General features: G+C 37.2%; 2 protein-coding genes across 2 annotated transcripts in view; both read right to left on the bottom strand.

Annotated features, from left to right (window-relative positions):
* Positions 1 to 1,413: 1,413 nt before the first annotated feature.
* On the bottom strand, positions 1,414 to 4,634 carry LOC139717110 (sugar transporter SWEET1-like). Its single transcript, XM_071628615.1, has 4 exons — positions 4,518 to 4,634; positions 3,740 to 3,901; positions 2,326 to 2,445; positions 1,414 to 1,527 (listed from the first exon to the last, which is right to left on the bottom strand). Exons 1-4 carry the CDS (start codon positions 4,632 to 4,634, stop codon positions 1,414 to 1,416), a joined length of 513 nt encoding a protein of 170 aa, XP_071484716.1.
* A 3,321-nt stretch (positions 4,635 to 7,955) lies between these two features.
* Positions 7,956 to 21,853, bottom strand: part of LOC139717109 (uncharacterized) — a 52,707-nt gene continuing 38,809 nt past the window's right edge. Inside the window, exons 18-19 of the mRNA XM_071628614.1 lie at positions 17,754 to 17,805; positions 7,956 to 8,081 (exon numbers count right to left, since the gene is read on the bottom strand). Coding sequence (XP_071484715.1) covers positions 7,956 to 8,081; positions 17,754 to 17,805 — 178 coding nt within the window. The remainder of the gene's footprint in view (positions 8,082 to 17,753; positions 17,806 to 21,853) is intronic.

Below are 21,853 nucleotides of genomic sequence, written 5' to 3'. Positions count from 1 at the left end.
GAAACTCCAGTTACTTGTGGTTGGCTCGTATCTCTGGTTAACGATTAAACAATTCCGAGAGTCACAACCTTGATTCTGAAAGAGTGCAGTACGCCGTCAAAACAAGCGCAATGATAAGGGTAAGTTAAGATTTTTCCCCATTATTTTTACAAAGGCAGTACATTTCATAGGCACTACTAAGTAAAGAGAAAGGAAAGTAAGGGAGCTGGTTAAAGAGATTTGTGTGTGTGTGTGTGTGTGTGTGTGTGTGTGTGTTTGTGTGTTTAATATCCAAACTGTGAATTGCAGATTGCTTAAAATGGTTTTTCATTTGAAATTTTAATTGTGTTTGTAAATATTTTTTTCTTTATAAGCACTATGTGCCTTATGGGAAGTGTGTACTAATAATCAATTTTATTGTACTGTGTTGTATTGTATTTTATTTTATTGTATTATATTATATTATATTGTATTGTATTGTATTGATTTGTTTCGTATTGTATGTTTTGTACTGTAATAAAGACAGCAGAAGTTTATGTCAATCCTTGGTTTTATGTACTTTGCAGTTTATGGAAAGCATTTAGATTCATCTTTCTATAAGTCATAGTTAGTCATGGCAGATCACCAAAGATTGAAATGTTTAACGTCGTCTGAAACAGTTCCTTTCATTAATCATGTTCACTAAATGCATTAGACACTTTGTATTTCTCCACTCTGAATATGTTGTCAATATCAGTAAAGCACTGTATGACGATAGCAATGAAGACAGCAATGATAATGGTGACTATGAAATATACTGCAATAGTTAAAAATATGACTAATGTCACGTCACTGTTAATATCATCATCAGTGCTGTATTATATCAATGTGATAGTTATCGTTAGCGATGTGGTCGTGAGCACTATTATTGCATTTAATGTTTCTACTTATGCATACTTCTGTACAACTATACCATAATGTAACTTCTAGAACCTGTACACCCCTGACCATCTGTATATTTGAATATTTGTTTTTTTTTTCTAAACAAAGTAATTTTTCATCAAAACAAAATGTCCTTAGGTTTGCATAAAATAAATATGAAATATATGAAGTACACCACATCTTCATCGCAAAGAAGACCATACACATGGCATAACAATGAAATGTCAGTAAGGTTCCCAACAGTCACATGCAGACTCTCGCAGAAAATTATAAAAAAGGAAAGCGTTAAATGGAAAGATAAAAGTGCAAAGATAATAGAGTGGTGTAGTAAATCTGAGGATCTCAGAATCTGCCATGAAGGGTTCTTCACTTTTTCTTCACTTCACTTTCGGTACTTTTCATCTGCAAGATCGACTGTCTATAGGTTCGAACCGCGACCGGTAAGTGTTAAGCAAGTCAGAGTACCTTAACGGAACGGGATGGGCAGTCTGGCTATGGCTTGACGGGAACAGATTAAGCGGGCTGGGTGTGTAAGGTTGGGACTGCAGGCAGGCGGCCAGCTCCGTTGAACTTCCATAAGATAATGAGGCGGGACACGCTGCTGAGAAGACCGGGAATGTTTGGTAGCTGCATGGTGAGGGAGGGAGGGAATGGAACGAGACGTTGCTACAGCACGGTAAGGTAAATTTATGGTTCATCTTATGATTTATAATCTTCCGTCAGTGAGGTGCTGTCTTCGCTCCCCACCCCCCACCAAATTAATTTTAAAAAATAACGAAGAAAATGAAATCAATTGCAAAGGCTTCAATGACTTCAGACCATTTCTGCGGGCTGGTCCCAGCGTTCGTCCCATTTGTGACGTCAAAAAATCACCACTTATCTATCTGTACAGTCAGTTATATTTTCATAATTACATAGTAACCGGAACTTGTACTTGGAAGCCCTCGTTTAAACATCTAGTACATGTATATAAAGTATTCTCTAAATTTGGATATCGGTATATGTATCACAAAATTTAGGTTGATGTGACTGAATTCTTCGTTTAAAAGTAACATCAGAATATCCTTCGAGCTAAGCAACGTCGAGATAAAAAAACAACAAAACAATAATAATTTCAATGAAATTCATAGAACGGTTTTCACGTCTAAATTTTTATCTATGACTGTACGAATTTTTGGGTGAAATCTTAAAATGAAATCCGGGCATCTGACAATGTCTGGAGCCCTACAAAGGATACTGCCACTTGCAATGTTTGGAGAAAACAGACAGAGAAGCAAACAAGCAAACAAACAAAGACAAATGCAAAAGCAAATTTCAGCTAATGACATGTAATGACATAATCAAGGTAATGTCATGCTTCCCGGCCCTCACGGAGTAGGCCTACTCTAATAGCCGATGCCACGGGAAGAAGAGGGGTGAACTCACCGCTATGAAGGTGTCATTGAGTAGAATACCGTAGGTTAACCACAGACTGGAGGAACAGAGGGTAGCCAGCGACATCGATACTGAGATCGTGCGTGCTGATTTGACCCGGATGCAGTACACCTGTCACGGATAGGACGTTAGAGAGCGTCGCAGATATCATGATTTTATATAAACTATGTGTAACATTATATTAAAAATCAATGACAAGTGTAATAACCATAGGAAAATTAATTTTTGTGCTTTGTTTCGTTGTCGTTGAGCACCAAATTGACATTCAAGCTTGGAAATTTGAACGGACTGCGATTTTTTGTTGGGTTCTTATAGAACACAACTAACACCTTTGGTGGCTACATTGTGCTCAGGAGAAATTTACAATAATTATATAGGCCTATTGTACTGCATATCATCATTTTTTTTGTGTCAATTCTGTTATAATCATTCTTGTCCTTATCATTACTAGGAATTTATCATTATAGTTATTTTGATATTATGTATTTTGTCAGTAGTTTTGTTTTTACCGTGATTATTATCATTATAACAATCATTGCCATTAAACTTATAAACATAATTGTGAGTATATTAAAGGGTAAGTCCAAACGATTTTGATAATTTCACAGCATATAGTACATGAATCGACAGTTCCATGTACATTATTGTTTCTGTGGAATTTATTGTGGTCCTTAGCACAGAGATCAATACTCTGAAAAGTCCAAAACAAATTACACTGAACGAGGATGGTGACATAGGGGGCTCACATACTTTAAAAAAAAATGTAGCGATGTTATTTCATTACAATACCGTTTTCTTAAGAAGGAATTTATGCATGTCTGCTTCTTTTGTTCTGCTTCCTTTGAGCCCCCACTCGCATGCATACTTGTTGTAAAGCTGCCACATCATCATCCTTATTCATTGTGATTTGTTAGAAAGTTTGAAAATATTCTTTATTCTTCATCCCAATCACTATAAATTCTGAATCTCTGTACCAAGTGTAAGCAATTTAAAGTTGTGCAAATGTAAAAGTCTGGATTGTTCGTAGGCTCCTTTGATATTTACACAAGTCGTACTGGAATATTAGGCCTTCATTAACTCATCAAGATTGAACATTTCTTGTGTCAGTAAGGTAACGTCTAGAAATGCAACCTTTGTTAAAGTAATAAGGCCCGGGACAGGTTGGTTTCGACATGTTTTTTTTTTTTCTTCTTCTTCTTCTTCTTTAAAACCTGGTAACGAGTCACTCAGTTGACCTATTAATTCCTGTCTTAGTGTTGTTTCCTTCTGGGCACGGGTCGGCAGGGACAAAATTCTGGTTGTCAAACATAGGTCTGCACAAAATCTGAATACGCCTGTCATGGGGTACATTTATACGTTGTTGCCGTAAGTGATCATTTGATAGCTAGGTTATTAGTATACTCACTATGTCGCACACAGGGGAGATGTACATGAGGATAGTCACGATGCTGGCTATGAGACCGACTTGTTTACGGGAGGACGCCCTCGTCGGTACGAATTCGGACACGTAGATGTAGAGACCCACCATAAAGGCTACGCCAGCAATGGTTAGCTGAATAGGGCGTAACTAGCCGAAATTGAACAAAACTATAAAGCTTCAATATGTTGCTATTCCTTTCATATTCTGTCTTCTCTCTCCATCTCTCCTTAACGCCCTCTCCTCCTGTCAATCTCTCCCTCCCTCCCCCCTCTCTCTCTGTCTCTCTTGACCCTCTCCCCGACTTTCTATGAACTGATCGACACAATACTTTTTTTTCCATATTTCTTATATAGAAACCAACACAATTTTGTAATATAAAGACACCACTGACCAATCTCACCAGATCAACTATGCGTAGACTATGCATGGACGCAATGTACCGTATCATCTGTATGTTTTGCCAAGTTTCAGTTCATGAGCTACAATCCAAAGTATTCCTGGAATCTGCGTTAATTTGCACTCATATTTCTTTTGTATGACGATTTATTACGCGCCTTTTACACAAGGTATCACACATCAGAATACTAATTATTAAACGAGTACCCTCGCCCCCCCCCCCCCAGCCACCCATACACACACATTGTTACCTTTACGTTCCCTAAAGGGAGGAGGATACATTTCATCTCCTATATATAGAATTGGGGAATCAGAGTTTGTGAAAGATACATGTAGGCTACTGTAAGAGCAAAGAGTTCATCCTAACCTTTGCTTCCCGGAAGTAGATGTAGATAGAGATATAGATGAGCTGCACTGTGAGACCCATGATGTTAACAATAATAATGGCTGTATCGAGGCAGAGAAACCCGTACCAGAGCCACATCATAATACTTGATGAAAGAGGACAGAAACAAAGAGTAAAACACACAGAATAACACAAAACATAGGTCTACAGATATAGACAGACAGACAGACAGACAGACTGAAAGACATACACAAATGTACAGCACAGTGGACTCCCTGGATAACGAAGTCCTCGGGACCGGCAGTTTTCTTTCGTTATATCGAAATTTCGTTATAACCGAACAAATAAACAATAAAAAACAACAACAAAGAATGGATAGTGTTGCGGTCTTAATCTTTACTTCGTTGTAGCCGGAATTTCGTTATAACCGTGTTCGTTATAACGGGAGTGCACTGTACAGGCGTGACAAAATGTGACAAGGGAGGTCATAGGACGCCAGATCTATAGAAGCTTTCGACATTGTTTGTAGTCTGTATAACACATACATGGAGTGATGCAGAAATTAACACAATACGGAGGTACTGGGCATGGGATATGAAATAACATTGAACATTGAGATGAACCGATTAGAGATGGAATAGTGTAGATTGAAGATAAGTGCATCGGTTTTGATCTCAACATAACAGTTGTGGAACCTATTTGGCGATTACAAAACATAAAGCGATAGAGGGCAGTAGAGTAGACATTATGATTGGTATGATTATTATACGAACATAGCAATAAGTGAAAGATTAAGTAATGACAAGCAGGAACCGCACCCGGATAGGTTCATTTATATCTGTTTGCTACTATTTATTTATGTATGACACGAATCATGTTTATTGAAGACAAGGAACACACAATACTAAATTGCCAAGAGTAAAGCACACTTTAGGATCTATTGTTAAATAAATGAGAGAAGTAGCGTTGGAGAGCAGGATCAGCTCTGGAGTACTTGGGTGCAGTAAGACGGTCTTGAGGTGTAATGATGAAACAAATGTGATTTATTGAATAAAACAAAAGTTTAACGGCTGGAAACTTTGCATGGCGGTGATATGACTAGCGGGTCAGAACAGCCGAATTCAAGAAAAAATGGACATACATACATGTATTATTATGTGAATAAACGCAATCTACTCTCAAAGATGAAATTACGTGTTTCCTTTTTTTTAAAATACTTTTATTGTGTTTGTTTGCCTGCCGAACTTACTTGACTGCTGTGGTGATGAAGGGAACAAAAGAGATGTTTGATGAGGACCTAGACCGGAAGAGGAGGGTGCATGTTGAGCTGAAAGGCAAACAACAATAAGAATAACAGGTTTAGAACAAATCCATGAATAGTACCTGAACAACTATCATGTTGCAAAACGCGTAAACTGTCATTTCAGCTCCGTACATGTTTGTCTTATATCACAGTGCTTGATGTGACCAATAGACAGGAGGTGACCGTGTGACAGGCGTAGAGCATGTTCATTAAAAAGCAAATCCACCCACGAAATAGATAAACCCCGACAGAAAGACAACAACAACAACAACAACAACAACAACAACAACAACAAAAACCTGACAAAAATCGAATATGAAAAAAAGAAAAATATACCATTTTGAAATTTCACATTTTCAGAAACTATTTCTTGACGCGTCCCTATGAAAATTCAATTCACAATTTTTTATGTATGTTGTATAGTAAAATTGGGAAAAATTGTTAATTTTAGCTAATAGAGGTAAAAGTATACTCCCATACCAAAATATATCAGAGGTAGCATTTGTTCTCTTTTATTTTGGGTCGTTTTCGGGCAAGTTTTATATTAACTATACAGCTGAAATATGTGCCTTTAGTCATATTTGTATACATGAATAATATAATTGTGAGAGGATGACATCATCCACTTGCTGATTTGAATATTCATAACGACTGGTCAAATAAGTGTTTTCCGAAAAATATTGAAATCTCAGAATGTCATAACTTCTTTATTTCTTATCCGATTTTAATCATTTTTGCACTTTCTCTTTCTTATGAATTTCAATTGAAATTTTGGAGTGGATTTCTTTTTAAAGAAATATTACTTTGATATCATATATTATAGAACGTTATACTATTAAGCAAAAAAAAAAACCACACACACACCAAAAAAAAAAAAAAATCCTGTAGTTTGCATTGGCGGGAGGGGGGGGGGGGGGGTGGTCTGTTGGCCAAGAATGGCAGTTGGTAGTACATTGCTGTCAGCTGGGTTGGAGCGGCATTTATTTATTTATTTATTTCGATGTGAACAGACATAATATTATGGTGTCACAAATGTACCCACTAGTAGTTATGTACATGTATGATGTACTGTATGCATGGCTGTTTTTATGTGTATGTACACAGGCTGACCAGATCAGTGGAGAATTTTCTAGGTGGTATACAATGTAGCTATACAGTACATGCATGTAACAGGAAATACATTATAACTCACTCAATACTAGAATGATTTCACCCATTCCAGAATGTTCTAGGAAGTGCTTACATGTTTGGCTGAGTGAGGCACTGTCCCTGTAGCCCAATGTGATTGGTAGTTAATTTTGGCAATGATGTTATGCAGTGAGTCATCCAGGATTCCTGGAACTAGGACTTGCTAGTATGTTCAGGTGTGTGGCCCCAGGTTGGAGAGAATTACAGAATGTGCTAGAAGGGGTTGAATGGATAGTATATAAGCCAGAGAAATTCTGCAGTAGGCAGAGTACCCAACACCTCTGCTCTGAGAGTTACGTCACTTCTGGCTCTGAAGCGACTTGTTATAGTCAGTCCTGTGTTACCTGCTGACCTGTTATGTTTGTGGAGATAAGGCCTGGGAGACATTTTGCCTGCAGATAATTAATTTGCCTACATTGGAGATAGACTCCATTTTAATGTCAACGGACATTGTTACGGCGAAGCTGTGACGGGCTGGATTCCTAGCTGAACATTATTGAGCGAATCATCATTCAACGCATCGACTGGACGTGGTCGTCATAACGTTGGATTCTGCACATTTCACTGTGAACATTATACCGTGGATCTATTGTGGACATATACCCTGGATTTATAACGCGGACTATTGTAACCTGTGCCTCTGGATTTACGTCGGAGGAATCATTCATCGGTGCATCAAGGACCATTCACCCGTGCATCGAACATCGTATTTGGACATCACCAGGGGACTGTATGAACCTTGTGACTAAGAATATGCTGTAATGCGTGTAAGTGATTCCACTACTGTTGTATAATTGTTTCTATTGATCATTATTGTACTGATGTGAAACCGATTACCAGTCTGTACCCACAATATCACTGTTAATAAACCGCCTGAACATTAGTTGATTGTTTCTTTTGTGCGATCATTCTCAGTGTGATTTTGGTCGTAATGGTCTGTTGGAATGATTTTGGTGCTCTTTCTCCTGTCAGGCATTCTTGCCTGCCGCTGCAATCATCACCTTCTCCTCCCTTGACTTGTGACACTGGTTGATAAGGTACTCCTCCATTCTCATCCGGTCAGCTCCAAGACCCTCCAACGACTCTTCGGATATCTCCTCCCAATATCCAAGTATCGCAGTTGAGGTTGGCCGATGCCAGATCTCCGTATTGACATGATTTGCAGAGGATGTGTGTGTGTGTGTGTGTGTGTGTGTGTGTTTGTTTGTTTTGTTTGTTTTGTTTTGTTTTGTTTCGTTTTTTGTTTGTTGGCTGGTTGGTTGGTTGGTTGGTTTTGGTATGAGGCTATCCTTCATTCGATCGACATGCCCCAGTCAGTGCCGTCGGAGCAGAGTGAACATTGCTAGGAAGGCCACTACGAGCCAGGACCTCGGTAGTTGATACTATGTTTTGCCAGGACACTAAATAACCATGGTGCGGTGAACGGCTTCTCATCAAGATGCAGCCGCCGAGTGCTAATGGCACGGGCATTGTACACTGTCATCTAGGTCTTCATGTTATAAGTTAATGGTTTTTGATCATATTATTATACTGATAATCATAGTAACCATTACAACGACAAAGACGGCGATTTTCCTGCTAACGTACAGTCCATATGATATTGATCGAATAACATCTAGATGATTGATAAAAAAGAAATACCATTACAACAGAACACACATACGTTGGTGAGTTTGAAAAGATGAATCTTTCTAATCAAGATGTGAAACGGAAATATACTCACATGCCGGATAAATACATGTAGACCGTAAAAATGACGGTCAGCCAGGATAATAAAAATAACGGATCCATGGTGTTAAACTTCAAACACTTCAAAACTGTACAATGTGCTTGGTGATCCGTGTGCTAGAAATCTTTCCGAGTCATAACTCAAGAATCCTGGACATAAATCCGGACATTAAGCCGATGTTATTTTCTGAAGTGCCACGCCATCTCGCCTAGATTCACTGCGAAGATGAAGAATGCTACTATCTTTGCAAAAATTTCACTTTCATAGGAATGACAATCAATCTGTGTGTGTTGATTTGCAAGTGTCTCCTCCCAACAGACGTGCGCGCACTAACTCAGTACCGCGTACTACGCCAAAGTTGGTTATGACGTAATACATAAACCTGTCATTGGAAATTTGAAATTGCATTGTTTCTAAGATGATGACGATGAAGAGGTGTTGTTGCTGTTGTTTCACTACATATCACAAATTAGTGAACGAGTATCATTGTCTAGCCTATATTCATGGTAGGATTATATTGTAATACTACAATCTTCTGAGACTGATGTAATACAGCCACGGAAGAAGACAACAGACATAATATTATAGGCCCTATTCAATTTTAGTGTAGATGCCTGTGTTTATCAACAAATTTCGTAAAACATTTTGATGGATTTAAACGTTGGATGAACAGGCTGATGTTGTTATGAAAGTCTGGTGTTATTTCATCCTTCACTAGAACTTTCCCCCCTTCTTATTCATCTAACAATGATAATTGTTATTGTCGACCCTGAGGAAGACGAATGTATTCATCGAAAATTTGGTCTGAATAAATAACACTGTTGGACTGTAATGCATTACCACCCTACTTTGCCATCTTTTCTGTACTGGTACCAACACTCGGACTACAAGTATCATTATGTATGTACACTGTACATATACATACATAATGCATACAGCTGTATATATATATATATATATATATATATAAATATATACATATATACACAGTGTACTCCCGTTATAATGAACACGGTTATAACAAAATTCCGGTTACAACGAAGTAAAATTTAGGGCCGCAACATTATCAACTCTATGTATTTATATTGTTTATTCATTTGGTTATAACGAAAGAAAACTGCCGGTCCCGAGGACTTCGTTATAAGGGGAGTCCACTGTATATATATACAATATATATATATGTATATATATATATATATATATATATATATATATATATATATATATATGTATATATATATATATATATATATATATATATATATATATATATATAATTATATATGTGTGTGTGGAATTGTGTGTAGTTAATAATGTAATACTGTAGATATGTACTGAGTAGTGGATAAAGATGGGAGATAAAATGCTATATTAGCATGGTTACACATGATCGAAGGACACAATGAAATAAGACAGTCAGATAAGGCAATATCTCATGGCTTTACATAGGATAAAAGATATATTTTCTTCTGATTCTCCACATTTTCGTTTGTAAATTGGAATAGATTCAACCGCTTTCCCTGAAAATAAAAATCATCTACATATCAAAAAGTATAACAAATTTCACTATAGTAAATTTCTGTCACAGATATCATTATAACAAGAAATTTAAAATAATTATTGATAGTTTATCTCTAATGACAAATGAATAATGGTGGTTTACATTAAAGAGGTGTGTACAAGACTCAAGGTTATGACATAATGCACATATGGCTTGATTTTGACTGGTCATATCAAAGCTCTAACAGGAAGTAGAACATATGGAATGACACTTGTTAAGGAATGTTCTCTTCCAGTCAGAGGCTTGTAGTAATATTCATAAAATGCGAGAGAGAATTTCACGTGATCAAATAAATTCACTGACTATAAGGTTTAAGGTTTAGAGGTGCATTGTTACTTTTGACTTTACATTGTTGCAATATCTTCTTGTTGACAACTTCAAAGATTTCACATTCATATTGTATAATTTGTAGTTAGTTATTTGTACCACTGATCTCTCAACATTGAAATAAATGCAAGATAGAATACAGGACTGTATAAACAATCTCAGAGAGACTAGGACACTCCTTAAAACCTGCCTACTTGAATCCACTATTGTTTTCATTTTTGCTTAGGACTATCAGTTTTACCTCAAGGTTATTCATCACTCATCAAACATGAAGACACATCAGGTATATCTGTAAAAATCACTGTGATGATGAATCATGTATTTCAGATCCTAATCTACAAAGCATACTAAGAGACAGTGACTGATGATTTAAAGTAAAGTCAACGACCGGAAACATCAATTCTGCGAAATATTGTATGAATTTAAATGGCATGACGCTCACACACTGATAACCAAGAAGACATCAACCCTGTGTTAAATCAGTGTAGTAATGGAAGAATCAATCAGAACTCCAAGGAAGTTTGCTGGTCATGCTTATTAGCAGACAGGAACCAGTTAGCACAATGCACTCGAGAAATGGACAGAAGATATTCCTGTACTTTACATTAAATGAAGAACATGGAAATTCAAGAAACTAAAAATGCATGTTGCAAAATAGAATATACGGTCAAAGAAGTCAATAGACAGGGGTGAATACACTCATAGAAAAAAAAAATGTTTGATAAAATCTTAAATAAAAAAAGTCTGAAGTAAATACAACTGTGAACATTTCAATGCATATGAAATGCCAAACAGTCTGAAAAGTGTATTTTGGGCAGAGTAAAACAATCTGACATGAGATTTCAGGGATGGTACAGTATTGGTGGAGATGAGAATTGGGCTTTAACTTTTTGTGAGATACCAAGAAAACACTTATGAAATGTAGTACAGAGCATACCATTTTAAGAGGAATTCAAAGTTTATTTGATGAAAATTGGGTTTGGAATGACTGAAACATCCAAAAACAAGGTAAAACAAAGCGATCGTAATAAAGTGTGGGTCCCACACTTTATTAGAATTGCTCTTTTTTGGATTTCTCAGCCATTTCAAAACCAATTTTCATCAAATAAACGTTGAATTCCTCATAGAATTACATGCTCTTTCATATTTCATAAGAGGTTTCTCATTATCTCACCAAAAATGTTAGAAACCTGAAATTAGGTCTCAATCAAAACTGTACGATCCCTTTAAGCTCTTGGGCCTGTTTCATAAAGAGTTGTGATTCATCTTACGCTCGATTTATTGAGCATAACTCATTGAACTGAGCAATGTGTCATAAAGACACTTACCCTTGATTTCAAGAAAAATCAAGTCAAACTGTCAGTAGATTGAGCATTACTTGCGATCAAACGCAAAGTTGTTTATGAAACGCAATTTGCGATTGATTGCAACTTAGCTCAATCTTTATGAAACAGGCCCCACAACTCTCACATTCCTGTGATAAACAAGATAGTGTGCTAGCTCCAATATGCGCTTAGCAAAAATGTCTACTCTTCCAATGTCTATGGGATGACAATAGAAAAAACAAAAACAAAACATAGACATAGCACATGGGAACCCAAAATATATGTCACTCATTTATATTTCCCCCTTCCCCTGACTCGTGTGCATCCATATACACACACATAAAATTATCTGTACAACATTGCATCAAACTGACTTTTGTATTCAAATGGACGGACGAAAACCACTCAAAAATTTTCAAATACAAAAAAAGTGGCAAGACTCTTGAGAAGAGGCATACATGTATAAAAAAGAGGCAGATGACAACACACACGCATGGTATAATATTAACAATGTGCGAAGAATTAATGTGCACAAGGAGCCTAGTCCAATGCGGTATGATAATGCACAGCTTATGACAAACTTACATTGTCACTTCAATATGCAAACAATTATACATTTACATGGAGCATGCAAATTCAATGAATTACACTGGCTTAATAAAAAAAAAAAAGAGTGCACATTTTTAGACCTTCATTCATTCACTACACACGAACTAAAAGAAAAGTTAATCACATATAGCTCACACAGTAGTTTCTATGCATTGATAACCCTACATCCTGCTGTTAACAAAGAAAGTCTGTAAATGTATATCTCAATCAAGGGAATCACAAGTAAAAACTTGGAAGCAGAACTGAATGTCAAATTATGTACATGCCTTGTTCCATTTAAGATTCAGCTAACACTCTTGTCTGAATAATCTTTTTGTTTTTTGTATTTGATGCAGATTACCTAATGTGATTTCAAACACACAAGAGGTAATCACATACATTGTATCAATCAGGTCTTGTTTATAATGCACTTTAACTATTTCTAAATGAGAATGGTGATATCATTAATTCCACTGAGCTCTGTCCAAAATATCAGCTAGGTAATCCACATAATTTGAAAGACTGGAAGTATTCATACAGGTACACCTATAAAAGCATTGCAAGATTAAATAGAGGAGATACTTGCAAATGGTCAAATTAAAAAATACTCTAAAAAGTCAATGAATTGTCAATCATCTTTTTTTAAAGCTAGACTTCATCTTAATCAAAATAAGATAACTGGTCAGTGTAATACACACATATCTGCCTTCACTATCACTCATTTGGATTATCATTTAGACCTCATTGGAGACAGGTAAAAGATTATGTCAGTGAGTTACAGTGGAATGGTTAATGTTATTGGTTAGCAGCAAAGGAACCTGTCAGCATGTTGAAGTCAATTTGAACAGTAAATATGATGAGTTATTAAGCAATTAATCTATCTTCATATCTCTTCATTTTCCTCATGACAGAAACCATGTTCAACAATTGAAGCACAATATCAATGCATCATCTCACATATCTGTCTGGAGAATTATGTCATCCAACATGAAATTTTCTTTGATTTAAATTGGTTTCAGCAGAACTGAAACATGGACTGCAAAGTAACCAGTTAAAGTGATCATTACAAATTTGGCACTTGAAGTGTCCTCAAAAGTTTTGTGAAGCAGCACACTTTTTATTCGTTTGTGTAAAACTTTTTTTGTTTGTTTTGAAAAAAAACAACAACAACACAACAACTGAGAAATTTTCAGCACAACGTAGCAAACACTTCCAAAAATAAGAGATATCCCGAATGTTGGGTGGGTGTCTGGCAAACAGACAGTCCAGTAGTTCATGTGGGGAAAAAAAACAGTTAGAAGAAATGCAAATCAGGCACTGATCTGAAGTTTGAAGGAGCTGCAATTGCATTCTGATGAAAAAACTCAGTTGCACTGCATTTACATCTTCATTTAACAATTCATTTCATTACTGTTCTTCTCCAAGAACAGATGATCACACAAAAGAAATAGTTTTAAAGACATGAAATCAAACATCACAGCATTCTACCAAAAAAAAAATGTCTGGCTTAAAGGCACTGTGAATACTGAAAGTTGCCTCTGGAGCAAAAACCTATTTGTGAAAGATGGTGCACAATACTCTAGCAATCCCATATTCCCATAGAGTTCAAACTTGAAAGCATTGGTCCAGAAAGGTGCAAGTCAGAATACATTCAGCACACACTGATTTACATTTGTAAGGGCCAGCAGAGAAACAGAAGACATTAAGTAGAACTAATGTAATCCTTTGATTCATTGAAAGAAAATTATGCTAACCCTTTTACTACCAGTGCACGACTATTACAAGAGTTTGGTTTGACACTTGAGGGACAATCATCACTACAACTCCTTTTTGAAAAGCTCACTGCCAGCTCTGCTGTCACCCTGACTAATTATAACGTTACACATACAGCAACAATATTAAAATGACAGCAGGGTTGCCTCTACAAAAAGCTCTGTGAGTCTCTTTTCATAATGAAGGAAACATATTTCACTGCAATACACAAGGTCATCAGTGTGAAAACTTTATGCAACATACCTTTACACTACATGAACATTGAGTGAAGTTAACTCAGAATGCACTGTATGATTACTAATGAAGCAGCACTAAACTTAGTATGGAAGCCAATATCAATCCCATAGCCTTGGTACATTGTAGTGGAGTGAGTGATGGCACCGGTGATCTGACCGGTCACTTCAGGTCGCCAATCAATAATACCCTTCAAACAAAACAATGAATACTGTTAGCATGTACCGGTAACCTGTTATACCTCACAAACATTGAACTGAAAATGATTAACATGCATACCCCTGCAATACTTTTGCAGAGTTTAATGTACAGTTTAGTACCAATGTACCTTTCAAGATTGAATTGACAGCAATCTTGTAAAGAGAGAACTCATCTGACCACAGCAGGTAAAAAACATGAATGGATTCAACTTGGCATCATGCCAAAGGGCAACACCTGCAAGCTTTTTGGACACATCCTCCCTACACTGGTGGCCTGTTCCATGAAAGTCACAATCATCAGTCGTACATTTCTACATTAGAGTCTTTTAAATACTTTCTTCACGTTATGACATCTTTGCTGTAGGATACACATTATTTGCATCTATTCTCTTCCCCAGACTGACTTCTTCTCGGATCTATCCAAGATTTCTGACAAACAGCTACAAGGCATACTTCCCTGTCTTCTGTCTGTCCACCAATCTCTGCCTAGGTTTGCAGACTATCTGATACCTCCTCCATACCTGTAGTAAAGCACTAGATTCTACTCCATAGACAGTGCAGCGAGAAAGAGGATGCCTTTCATCACAATGTTCTACAAATCACAGCTGGTATGTGAAGTTTACATGCTTCTTGTAGCACTGAACTGGAAGACACTCTAACACCTTCTTTCTTCTGTTTTTAACACTAAGGTACACATCACAGTGAAGGAAGTGAGAATTTGAGATTACCATTACCAAGTATGAAAGTCATCTTATGTAATGTTACCACCTTCAGGATGTTGAATGGCACAGAGAAGTTAAATGGCTGGTTTGCTGAGGGGCATAGAAACCTTCCTTGGCTTGGTCAACCCAGCAGAGATGGTGAGAGTATACAGGCCTCATTCCTCCTCTCTCAGTCGGGTCTGGCACTGTAGACTACTGTCAACTCAGCACAACGGCATGATTCTCTCTCAGTTCCAGTTGCTGTGATTTGTTCAAAGATACACAAGAAATTTGGCAGTGGTTGAATGAGCTACCGTACTGAATAAACTGTTCAATATGTGCAAACCACTTCAAGTTTACATCAACATACAGATCAACATACTGTAGGTACTAGCAGTATGGTGCTGTAGTGTGATACCCAACATTTTATCCTAAAAGGAAGTCCAGTTTTGTACAGACAAATATCTTTACTACTGATTGAGCAATGCACTACAAATGCAGATGATGAATGTTTCCAAGATGCTCTAAAACATGTAATGCTGAAAACAAAGATACTTATAGGTTGAAGACTTCACTACACCAAGTCTGATGGGCCTTCAGGACACTAGATTTAAAATGGCCAAACATGCGTATCATAGCAATGCAATACTTGTTAAATGATATCAATCAGGTATTACTCCTCTACAAGGGGTGAAATTTGTGTAATGACGTGGTAAACTATTTGTGATTGTTTCCCTCTTCGCTGACGTGTATACCACATTGTATTAACCGCAGACACTGTACTTCATTCAATTGTTTGTGGTGGGGCAAAACAAGGGAAGAATTCACATCAATCTCCCATATCATGAAAACAGCACTGCTATGCAGTAAATTACAGACTCTCCTAACAAACTAATGACTAAAACAAAAACACTTACCCAAACATTGTTCACCATTAAAACATTTCTCTTGGAATTAGTCATAGTCCCTAACTGCTGATTCAATTTTTTTAAAACTTTAATAACACAAAGCTAATTTCTTCCTTTGAGAAACTCATATTAAAGATGAAACAAGTTCCTTCCCCCTCGTACACAATCCAAAAGATGATCTAGAAGAGAAACTAGAAATGTCGCTATGGCGACTGGTATGCCTCCGCCATAATGCATGATTCTCCTAATGGGTCTATAGTACCAGGTACATGTGGACAATGTGTGATTACATTTTCACAAAATTGGCAAAATATCAAAATGACATGTTCGTCACAAATGTATTGAATGTTTACCTTCCTTGACCTACACATGTATATTTAATTGGATGAATTGGAGGAGAGCATGTATTTGGGGATTTAAGAACTTTAACTTGACTTTGACCCTTTCATAAGTTTATGCACCAAGTAATTTTCAAGGTATGGGGAAAAAGTGCAATTTCTGTATTGAACAGTAAATTGTTATCATTTTCATCTGGCCTTTGATTTATAAGAGAATCACTGTCAGGCAGAACATACATAAATATGTACTAAGTTTCAAGATAACTTGAGCCACTTCCGAGATATGGAGAAAGAAGTAAGTTCAGCACTTTCACTTTGACCTTTTGACCTTTGACCTTCTTGGCAAAAAAAAAAAATCCCAGATAATTTCTATTGGGTTATACATGCATACATCAAGTTAAACAAAATAATCCTGCTGGCATTGCATAAATATAAGGAAAATAGTAAAATTTTGAAGTATTGCCTTGACCTTTGACCCCTGACCTTTGACCCAATGAACCCTGAATTCCCTAGATAACCACTGCCAGTCAGTACATGCATATAGACTATGTTTCATGAAGATACCTTGAACAATTTCCAAGATACAGAGAAAAAAGTAAAATTTTAACACTTTACTCGACCTTTTGACCTTTGACCTTTTGACCTCATGACCCCAAACTTTCACCAGAGAATCTTAATTGGGTAATACATGTATACACTAAGTTTCAAGAAAATATCTTTAGGCATTGCATAGATATGGGGGAAATAGTGAAATTTTAATCATTTGACCTTGACCTTTTGACCTTTGACCTTGAGCATGTGCACCCAAAAGTTGATAGGCACAACTTCACCCCCTAATACACATACATGCCAAGTTTCATTAGGATACCTCAAAAGGTTTTGGTAGTTACCCTGTCCACAAAATTCATCACGGACGGACGGAAGGACGGACGGACGGACGGACGGAAGGACGGACGGACGGACGGACGGACGGACGGACGGACGGACGGACAGACAACCCGAAAACATAATGCCTCCGGCACCACTTCGTGGCGGAGGCATAAAAAAGCATAAAGTCAAAATGAGAAGGAAAAAAGTCTTACTTTCAGCCGTAGAGTATTGGAAGCTCCTCTTATTCTTTGCGATTTTGTGGACCTGCACAGCAAGAGGGGGAGAGAAAGATAATAAGAGGCATTTGATTTCAGCTCATCTATGAATATAGCATATCAGTATCACCAATGTACATGTAAATGAGAGCCATAATAACAGCGTGGTGCATTCAAACAATATTGCCTCTCTTCATTTGAACATAGCAAAGAAGGATAATGAATTTTAAAACCATTCAGTTCTGCACACAAGCCATCATGCACAGCATGTGTCTGCACATGAACAGAATGCACCTGGACTTGCTTTTGTTATTTTTCTCTAAACTCAATGATTCACACTTAAGGTACAATGTTATCTTTCATGGGTTCATAATAAACACAAAGACAAAAGGTACAGTATACAACCTGTGGTCAAAGTACATCTACCAAAGCTGCTGTTTCTTTTACTGGGTTTTACTTTTGCAAATTGTGAACCACAAAGACGAGCGAATTAAACAACTTGCCAAAACAGCGCCCTCCACGTCATGACTTTCAAACATGAGAACAGTGTCCATACACGTAACATGGGCAACCAGCAACTGCAAATAGATGACTAGCATACTACAAAAAGTGTATGCGTACATGCAAGCCTACATTGTACATTCTTGCTGAGCTCCTTTTTTTAATATGCAGTGGAATTAAAAGTCCACCTGTTTTCACTCCCTAGCAGTCTTTCCCTATCACAAATTTACCATGTCTTGCTGAGACAGTGCACATTGTAGTTGATCACCAATTGTGTATTCAAATACCTGCAAAATTGCCTTACAACTCCTGGTTCACAAAATATGCCTGTGAAATTATTGGAATATATTTATGGTATTTGGCAGTACCTTAGGATATGTAAATAATTATTTAAGTTGCAATGAGAAGCATGGCAAGCGATATGAGAACAAAATGTGACAGTTATTGATTGTACACAGTAGTTAGGTTCACACTGAGCTGGCCTCTTAGGGCCCCTGGGAAGTTAAAGTTAGGAAACATGTGAGTGAACTTGCAAGAAGGTTAGTTACAGTATGTGAGTCAGTGTGATATCAAGTCCACACTAATAATAAGGGCGACCCCTGTGAAGTGTTGTAGTAATTCAGAGGGCCTACATGTATGTCAAAGCAGTTAAACGTGCTTGTTATTAGGCCTGGCCCCTCTGAGTGCTAAATTACCTCCCATAATAATGTTCAAATGCTTGGTATACACATGTACATGTAATGGGGGTCACTGCATATTAATAGCACTACAACGTTTCCAGATTTTATCAAGCGTACATAGTAGCTCGTTGTTAGCTATCTTTGAGTCTTTTTGATGATGAGCACCATGTGAACATTATTCATATGTTAGGAGCAACCTTAACCCGTTGAGGACGAGACCTGAGTACACTCGGGCAGGTGTCTATGGGAAATGTGCGTAGTAGCAAAATCAAACCATCCTCAACAGGCTAATGATAGTGTGAATATAGATGGTCTTAAATGACAACAGGTCTACAAGGTTTACCAGTTCATTCACAACTCAAGAATGAGATTTACATCATTAATTTTTGTCCTCATGCAAAGATATCATATATAAATAGTACATTCAAAGAAATTTTGAAACATAGCATGCAGGAAGCAGGAAGGCATGAATGGGAGGGCGTTACATCAAGTTGTGTGAAGCCAACAGCAACCATATAATACCAATCTACAATGACTATACAGACAGCAAACAAACAACTTCAAGGTGTCATACTGTATCCAAGATTTCATTGTCTCAATAGACCTTCTTGGCGAATCTCCAGATGAGAACAAAAGGTAAAAATCAATGCAAGCCATCCTCCCAGAATCCTACAATGCATCACATCTTGTACAATAGAAATGCAGTGTACAAAGCAGCATGCATGTTGATCAAGTCCTCATTACCCCCCTCCCCTTCCCCCTCCCCCAAAAAACCTTTTTGTTTCTTTGCTTTTTGCAAGAAATATACCACAGAGACAATTGAAATAGATATTCAAATATTTAGAGAATGATTTGCCAGCAAAAAGAAAGTCCAATATTAATCATCATTCATCTAATTGGTTGCTTTCTTGCGCAGTATCATAGGGACAAAAAAAAACAACAAAACACTTTAAAGAAAAGAAAAGCAATGATTTGTGGTTGTCCTACTTAAAGAGTTTCTAGAAGAAACCAAACACACAACAAGTCCAACTACCAATTTTGGCATATTCATGTCATAAACACACATCACTAGAACTGCAAATGGGTGGTATTTGCCTTCTAGAAAGGCAAGCTACGGCAAAATGTACGAACATATTCACCATTCTAAAGCAGTTTGACCGTCAATGCGTAGAAAGCATGAGCATACACACAAACACAGTTGAGTCAATGCAGAGCTTTTCCCATTTTCTTTTTTGTTTTTGAACGATTGACAAGGTAAAGAAGCGTATGCATACAAAATCATGAGTAAGCAAACAGCAGGGAATATTCACGTATGCCATGCTACATGTGCATGTGTTGTAAAACAAAAACCGTTTGCCCACAATGATTATTTCCCTGAAAACTAAATTAAACCCAGAGTTCTTGTTTTGTGTTCTATTTGTATGCGGTATTTGTTACTGGCAAAGAGTAAGAATATTAAAAAAAAAAAAAGCACTATAAATGCACTACTGTAAAAGTGGATATTTTCGCGCGACTAATATTTCGCGCGCGGCGCAGTAAGAAGAGTTTCGCGTGTTTTTAATTCCGCGGTATAAAGACATCAACTACAGGAACATATGGCAAGCAAAAATATTTGCATGCTTTTATTTTCGCGCTAGTATCTGATTGCGCGAAATGCGCGAAAATTTCAGCACCACGAAAATTTCCACTTTTACAGTATTTTGAGCTCTATTCTACATGTAGCTCTGTGATGAAAACTTACTGTAAAGCTGCACTTCAAACACATGCTTTTGAATACTAGGTAGCAAAAAACATCAGCATACATTGTAGAAAGTGAAATATAAATGCACAACTTTGGAAAAAATCTTCATGACAGCTGAATCCAGAATAGAAAACACATTCTCTCAGCATCTAGAGACAAAAGAAATACTGCAGCAGAGAGGCTTTGATGAGATTCATACTGACATACATGTCTGGTGTCTGTCTTTCAGTAGTCCACTCAATGCACGGTATATGGGAGACTTCGGGTCCATGCGAGACAGATCCCAAATCTCTTCCTTGGTTAGTTGCCTATTCCTGGTTTAGTGTTACATTGGGATTGTGTCAAATTAATGATAACAGCAAATCAACAACATAACACATACACATTTATTACACTACTTTCATCTTGTCCACTCATTTACTGTAGCTAATGCTGCACACTGGCACTGGTCCAACAGTCCCAGACCGCTAAAAATCACTGTTGGACCAGTATTAAACTTTTCAGGGATTTCTAGATTTACTAGCCTAACATGACAGGTAAAATAACAAAAATTACATTGTCAGGGCAGTTGAAAATAGTACAGGACCAGTAAATTCAAGGTTTGGACCAGTAGGGAAATATAGGTTAGTGTGCAGTCCTGACATAGCAAATGCTCAGAACTGTGTGTGATGTGTATGTTTGTGTGTTCATGTATTTCTAGTTTTTTTATTTCTGTGGTTCAATTTCCATAATGTGCACTGTAGCTGCCACAGTACAGCATCCTTGCTGATGACAATGCACCTCACAAATAGAAAGTGAGGGATATAAAAAATTAACTGCAACCCCAAAACAATGAAATGGTTATTTTCAAATGAATACAGTCACTCCATTTAGCGCTGCTGCACACTGTCATTCAGTGTTAGTTTTCTCCTTACATAGATATTAATAATGGCTACATATTTTGTCCATCTGAATTTGACAGTGATGTGACATGTTAACACATCAATGGTACTCACTGCGGTAGTAATTCATCCTGGCACTGTCCCGCTTTTAAAAACTTGTTTTCCCCCTGCCAACAGCCTACAGGTGTATTATTCTCTTTATGAAGTTTGGTGGACATAAACCAAACCAAAAACAAACACTTTATTTCTTTGGTCTCCAGGTATAAAAGAAGGGACCCCCCCCCCCCCAACACA

The sequence above is a fragment of the Diadema antillarum genome, unplaced genomic scaffold (genome assembly GCF_040938485.1).
Source record: "Diadema antillarum isolate AM-2024a unplaced genomic scaffold, OU_Dant_1.0 scf00000071, whole genome shotgun sequence".
Taxonomy (NCBI): Eukaryota; Metazoa; Echinodermata; class Echinoidea; order Diadematoida; family Diadematidae; genus Diadema; species Diadema antillarum.
This window is presented reverse-complemented; position numbering and strand designations above follow the sequence as displayed.